The sequence below is a fragment of the Carassius gibelio genome, chromosome A8 (assembly GCF_023724105.1).
Source record: "Carassius gibelio isolate Cgi1373 ecotype wild population from Czech Republic chromosome A8, carGib1.2-hapl.c, whole genome shotgun sequence".
Taxonomy (NCBI): Eukaryota; Metazoa; Chordata; class Actinopteri; order Cypriniformes; family Cyprinidae; genus Carassius; species Carassius gibelio.
Window position 1 is genome coordinate 11,253,825 of NC_068378.1, and position 7,671 is coordinate 11,261,495.

Sequence of the window (7,671 nt, forward strand, 5' to 3'; positions counted from 1 at the left end):
AAAAAAAAAAAAACGGAATATTTGCTTACTAACACCAGAAAAAAAAAAAAAAAAATCTGCTGTTTGAAGACACGTCTTCAAGTTAAAAGAAATCTAATTCAGAACTATGTTAAATGCCACATAAAGTTCAGTTTTGTTAAATTAAAGTTGTTGATAATTCAAATTTACACAATTAAAATAGTTTTTACATATTATAAGCGCCATAGAAAAGTTGTTTCTCAATGTTACCCAGAAAACAGGATAAAGGTTTAACTCATTTGAAATACTTCTGCTTAATGTTACACTGTCAGACATGCAAAAGAAATCTAATGTACAGGTATGTCTTGCTCTGACTACTGTGACCACCAGGGCCGTATACATAATTCTTAAAAGAATTTGCAGATTTCCTCTCAGACCTTCTGGTTACAGTTGATAAGGCGCTAATCATGGGAGATTTTAATATTCACATTTACAATACAAATGATGCATTAGGACTTGCATTTAATGACCTAATAAACTCTTTTGGAGTCAAGCAAAATGTCACCGGGCCCACTCATCGTTTTAATCATACACTAGATTTAATTATATCGCAATCGATCTTACTGATATAGATATCGTACCTCAAAGTAATGATGTTACAGACCATTTCCTTGTATCGTGCATGCTGCATAGCACTGATATTAAATGTCGCAGCGTTACCGTCTGGGCAGAACTATTGTTCCAGCCACCAAAGAAAGATTCGCAAATAACCTGCCTGATCTATCTCAACTGCTATTTGTACCCAAAAATAATTAGACAAAATGACTCTAATACATTAGAAGCTGTTTCACCCATCAAATTGAAAAAGGTTAGAGAAAAATGTACTGTGCCAGAAATACTCACACTTTCAAGAAAGAAACTCGTAGTCTTGAACGCAAATGGAGAAAAACTAACTTGGAAGTTTTTAGAATTGCATGGAAAAACAGTATGTCCAGTTATAGACAGGCTGTAAATACTGTTTGGGCAGAACATATCCACAAACTCATTGAAAATAACCAAAATAATCCAAGGTTTTTATTTAGCACAGTGGCTAAATTAAAAAATAACCAGACGCCACCTGATTCAAATATTCCTTTTTTCTTAACGTTAAATAGTAATGACTTTATGAATTTCTTCACTGATAAAATAGATAACATTAGAAAAACAATAGAGAATACAGATTATACAGCATCTAACACTTCAGTTTCATCCAATGCAAAGATAAACTGCAGTGCTTTAAAACTACAGGACAGGAAGAGCTAAACAACTTATCACTGTATCTAAACCAACAACATGTCTATTAGATCCTGTACCCACTAAATTACTGAAAGAGTTGTTACCTGTAGCCGAAGAACCGCTTCTCAATATTATTAACCGTCGTTATCTTTAGGTCACGTCCCAAAACTATTTAAGTTGGTGGTTATTAAGCCTCTTATTAAGAAACCACAGATCCTATAGTGAACTGGCAAATCCAGATAAAACTGGCAGATCCACCTCCATTCCGCCTCTCTCCGTGATGTCTTATTCTGGAACGTCTGGAATCCGTTCCTTAGAGGAGGGGTCCTGTCATGAGTCCCGACCCGGTGTTCCACCACCAGGGTGAGCCTCTTCCCTTTCTCCCGGACTCATTTACCTTCACTCAGTACACCTGTTCACATAGTCAAACAAGCAGCTGTTTCTTCCACGGTGCTCTCTTCGCTGTGCCGTGACAATATTTATTTCGTCAAATGTTGTTAGGGTAGAGAATAATGAATGAGGCACAACAAAATTTTCTAGTTTTCAATTTCATAAATTAAATTTAGATGATTAAATGACACAAATATCTTGTAATGCTCTACAACTATTAGCTACAATACAGGATACATTAAAAAGTGTTACCAACATCAATTACACCTTGGATGATTGAAAATCATACACAGTCAAGACCTACAGATAACATTCCTCATAACATGAGATCAACTTATAAGATAAAATGTCAGATGCAAGATAAAACTTTCCAAATCAGAAAACAAATAAACATTTTAAATTGGTCAATGAAAAAAAAACTATAGTATAAACCATTACAAACTATGCGATGCTTTCTATTTTCTTTCCAACAGATGATTGAAATAAATTTATTATTGTATGAACTAAAATACTTTAAATCTACATTAAAAGAGCAGAATGCAAAATGTATGACAAACCTGAAAACAACAGAATTCTTTAATTTGAGTATCCATATGTCTCTGTGTGTTTGTATGTTATATCATACCTTATAGGCTGCTTCATTTACTCTTTTTTTTTCTTCTAACTAAATAGCTCTAAAATGCAACCCGTTGTAGAATCACTGCTGTCTCTTTATGAATGGATGGGATAATCATGCTAGAGACTGTAGAGTGATATATAGCAGTAGAAGCTCAGTCTAGGATTGTCCTGGGATTTTAATACATTGATGTGTATAGTGAGAGAGGCAGGCAAAGGTAACCTGATGTAACTTTTTCTTTTTTTCTTTTTAGTTTCTCTCGACCACCTTTATCCCGTCTTTAGCTTGCCATCAAGAGTAGAGCCCTGCACAAGCCTCAAATTTTGGTGCTTCTACAACAGGAGCGATTCCACAATGGATTGCATTTAAGAGCTATTGGGTTAGAAAAAAGGAGTAAATAGCCTATAAGGTGATTAGTATGATGACACACAAGCACAAAGAGACATGTGAATATAGAATTCTGTTGTTTCAGGTTTCTATATTGTAGGTTTATTTTTTTTCATTGCTGTATACATTTTGCATTCTGCTCTTTTTATGTAGACTTCAAGTATTATATTTCATACAATAATAGGCCTACATTTATTATTAAAATAGAAGAATAGTTTTGTATGTAATGGCAAAGTGATTATATTTTGTTTAATTGTTTTTTATTAAGTTAATTTAGAATTTTGTTTTGTTTTGTTTGTTAAATATAAGTTTTTGTTTTTAAAATAACGACCAAGTTGCCAGCGGCAGACAGTGAGCCTACATTTGATCAATTTAGCCTTCTCAAATCATCACGACTTGACTAAAATAAAATCTATACATAGAAAACAGTTTACGCTTATAACAATACTTAAACGTTTAACCTAGATAAATGAACCACTTTGTAGTATATGAAGGTACCTACTCTCACTAGTCATCTGATCAGAACCTCAAAGACAACCATTTATTCAACCATGAATACTTCACTTCCATTTCGAGAAACTGTCAATCAAAAACTTAGTATCCAATAAGTACACACTACCGCTAGCCCCGCCCCCTCAGAGATTAACTAAAATTTCAGTAGCTTAAATGAAAACTCTGGAAGTGCATTTGTGATCAGCGAAAGAAAGAGGAGAAAACATTTAGCAAAACATGAAGTGTATTAAAAACGAAGTCAGTGATTAAGGATTTTTTTTTACAGTTTCAAAGACATTTTGTTCAGTTTCAGTTTATATTTTCAAAAGCTTCTTGAAAAAAATACATTCATTTTTATAGGCACAAAAGTAATTCTATATATATACTCTGCTCAGCTTTTATTTGTTAGATATGCTGGAGAAAATAAGTCTGACCACCAGATGTCGCTAATGCAAACTGTGTTAAAAGCTTCGAGTATTTAACCCTTTTTTTTTCTTTCTTTTTTTTTTTTTTTTTTTGGCACAATTTGATGAAAACCTCAAATGGTTCAAAAAACCTCTGTTCCCCGTCACTACCAAAAACAGGAGAAAATATATTACTAAATTTGGACAGGCAGCCACCTCCCTACAACTTCCTGCACGTTTGAATGTGAAGTTAGCAACAACGAGAACTGATGGCAAAGCTCTGTAGGCTACAACAAAATATACATTTCTATAATACACATAGAACTTAACAGCACCTAAATGATACAGTACCTTTTCTTAGAGTAAAGAAGAGGCAAAAAAGGTACAGAAGTGTCCCTGTGAGGGTATTGCCCTGCAGTGGCAAGCTGTTGTACCCCTAAAGATACAATTTTTGCTTTTTTTCTCTTTCATTTTTTTTCTGAGAGAATTCCTCCAACAGCTCATATGCATATCAAGGGTGTGCCAGAGTTTAAGTCCAAAGTTTGTAACTTCTCATATCCCTGTTTTGTTTGTTTGTTTGGTTTATGTGTAAATTGTTTTGTTCTTAGTCTTTTGTTTAGGCACATTTTTTTCTGTCCATTCAAAACTTTTTTTTCCCCTCCAATTATTGATATTTGATATCTGTTTTGTTTCACTATCAAAAGCCAGTAACCCAGGTTTATTTTCAATTCAAATCACACATTTTTATTCATTGCTTTGGTTTTGTAACTAATGGGTTCAAAATCACAAACAAGTATTCTTGAGTTTCACATTTTACATACTTAAATATACAGTAGTAAAATGAAGTTCTAATAACATTGTGAGTCAACTAAAAGCTCCTCCTTGATCTACATCTCTCTTGCTTTATTCCTCTCACGTAACCTTCAGTCTCTAAATTCATATCAATGAGTATTCCTGGAATAATGCAGCTCCATCTGAATTTTCTCATCATTCTTGTGTTCTTTGGGATGGTATTGAGTGGGTATGTAATTACTCTTCAAAAATATTAGATGGCTGTGTTTGGATTGTGAATTGATGTGTTAATAATGCAGTAAGTTGGTAACATTAGTGCTTGACGTGGCTAGAAGTAGTACATGTATTCAGCATTTCCACTCTATTCTGCTTTACGCACCTTATTTTTAAAGCATAAATATTTATGAACTAAGCTTGATAAAATATTATAAGTTTCTGAAACTGCATTTTATGACCCCTTTAAAAATGTGAACATTTTTATTTTATTCTCAGGATATATGTGACCCTGGACCACAAAAGCAGTCTTGAGTGTAAATTTGTCGAAATTGAGATTTATACATCATCTGACAGCTGAATAAATTAGCTTTCCATTTATGTATCGTTTGTTAGGGGACAATATTTGGCCGAGATACAACTACATGAAAATCTGGAACCCGAGGGTGCAAAAACAAAAAATCAAATACTGAGAAAATTGCCTTTGAAGTTGTCCAAATGAACATGAACATGAAAGAACATGATTTTGAAAATAGAATGCCAAAATGCAAATGAAAATGCAAAAAAAAAAATGCATTCTGTCTGATCAGGACTAAGGATGGTTTCACTATAGTGGTTCAGTTTGTAGGATTGATGAATGATAGGTTTGGGAAAGGAAACAAAAGTTTTGGTTGATTTTAAACCCTACAATATCAAGCAATTCTTTATTTTTATTATTCTTTATCTGCATTTTCTGAGTATATGACAAACATAATATATACAACTTTAAACTCTAAAACAAAATGAGATTAAACAGTTGCTCATTTAAAGAGATCTCTCCTGAAGTTATATGTCTTCCTTTACAGGCTCATATACCTGAACAATATCCCGAACAGGTGAGTTTAATGCAGTTAGAAAAACATAGTTCTGATGTAGTTTGGGATTTTCTCTTGATTTGGGAAGTTTGCATTACTAAATTATTTTATATTTTAATGTTTTAAGCTGCAATCAGCAGATAGAAGAACAAGTCGTCATCAAGTGAGTAATGTGCAAACACATACATCACTCTTCAACACACACACAAAAAAACATATGCACGCACATGCTAGTATTTATGTGCACACTCATATTCATCAACACACACACACACACACACACACACACACACACACACACACACAACATAATCAACTACAAATTAGTTAGAGTTTGACTCTGTTATTTTCAGGCCAAAATGGAAGCAAAAGACTTCTGGATTGCGCTCATCGCCAGGGTGTGTAAAACTTCATCTTCTTAAAAGTGACTTTATTTTTCAATTTGACCCGTAATGAGGACTACTGAACTACTGGTTCATGGTTGTTTTTGAGGTTCTGATCAGATGACAAGTGAGAGTTAAATGATGATGTCTTCAATTCATAGATGGAAATATAAAAACTGGGAAACCCATGTTTTAAATGTGTATCAACTCCATGAACAAAAGTGTATGTTGTTCTTTCTGCTTATTCATTTTTATTACAGCTTGTTGTACAACCAGCCGAGTGTGTTGGTAGGGTGAGTATTATGTTTTTAGTATTAACCAGTTATTGCCCATTTCCAATCATGAATGAAATGATTACAGCGCTGGATGTGTGTTTTTAATGAAGTCAGAAAGATGTTGCTTCTGTGACACCATGGTCAGCTCCAATCATTTGGGAGGGAACCTTTGACCCCATACTGATCGACTCTATCTACAAACAACACAATCTCACCATAGCAACCACAGTCTTCGCTTTGGGAAAGTAAGTCTTCATGATATCTCTCATCTTATTAATAATCCTCATTTGTTTCCCCTCCTCTGTTTTTTCCTTGATTCTGGAAATAGTAATGATTAAAGCATAAATGAACCATAATATTTCTCCCTGTGTTTGTTTCCTCTGTTTGTTAGATACACGCGTTTTGTTAAAGATTTTTTGGAGTCAGCAGAACAGCATTACTTTGTTGGATTTCGAGTGCATTACTACTTGTTTACAGATCAACCAGAATCGATTCCTGAGGTGAAGATGGGTGAAAACCGTAATTTGACAGTTCTAAAAATCCAGAGATTGAAAAGATGGCAGGACATCAGTATGAGCAGGATGGAAAAACTGGAAAAACTAATAGAGAATGAACTGGCCAACAAAGCTGACTATATTTTCTGCCTTGACATAGATACAAAGTTCTATGGCCGTTGGGGTGTGGAGTCTTTGGGTCGTCTGGTAGGTGTGATTCATCCTTGGTTGTTTGACGCTCCAAGGGATCGATTCACATATGAGCGTAGACCAGAGTCTCAAGCATACATTCCAGCTGGGGAAGGTGATTTTTATTATGCTGGTGCTGCATTTGGTGGCTTATTAGAAGATGTACATCAACTCACCAAAACCTGCAGGGAGAAGCTGCTCATTGATGCTGCAAACTCCATTGAGGCAGTATGGCAAGAGGAGTCTCACTTGAACAAGTATTTCCTTTTGAACAAACCTAATAAACTGCTCTCTCCTGAATATATGTGGAGGGACATCAATGAAAAAGCAGCCCAAATAAAAGTTGTTCGCTTTTCTAATGTAGCTAAAAACTATGCTGAAGTTCGTCCAAACCCATAGAAACTGTTGCCACTATTTAACTAAAGTGACATGGTGTTTTTCTCACAGGCCTCCCATAAGACATTGGAATCTGTTAATAGGTAGTACTGGCAGTAGGGAAAGTTGACATCTGCCAGCAAGAAAGGGATAATTACAGACATATACCAATGTTTATGAGTGCAATGTGGCATCAGAAACAATGTCTGCCAAAATCTTTTTGAATAAACACACACAATATGAACTCATCAAACTCTTTGCATTACTCTTTATTATGTAACTGAACACAATGTGCATCTAGTTAAAAACTCTGACAACCATTTTATATATATATATATATATATATATATATATATATATATATATATATATATATATATATATATATATATATATTAGGGGTGTAACGCTACGCAAAAATCACGGTTCGGTACATACCTCGGTTTTAAAGTCAAGGTTCGGTTCATTTTCGGTACAGTAAGGGAAAGAAATGCAAACATTAAACTGCAGGTTGTTTATTACTATACATTTTAAAAAATATACTTTTTAATAAAATATATATAAAATAAAAAAA

General features: G+C 34.1%; 1 protein-coding gene across 1 annotated transcript; it reads left to right on the forward strand.

The window, feature by feature from the left end:
* The first annotated feature begins 1,513 nt into the window (after positions 1-1,513).
* LOC128018118 (globoside alpha-1,3-N-acetylgalactosaminyltransferase 1-like) lies at positions 1,514-7,321 on the forward strand. Its single transcript, XM_052603490.1, has 4 exons — positions 1,514-1,596; positions 5,373-5,402; positions 6,150-6,284; positions 6,431-7,321. The coding sequence occupies exons 1-4, from the start codon at positions 1,514-1,516 to the stop codon at positions 7,119-7,121; spliced, it is 939 nt and encodes a 312-aa protein (XP_052459450.1). The 3' UTR covers positions 7,122-7,321.
* Positions 7,322-7,671: the final 350 nt, after the last annotated feature.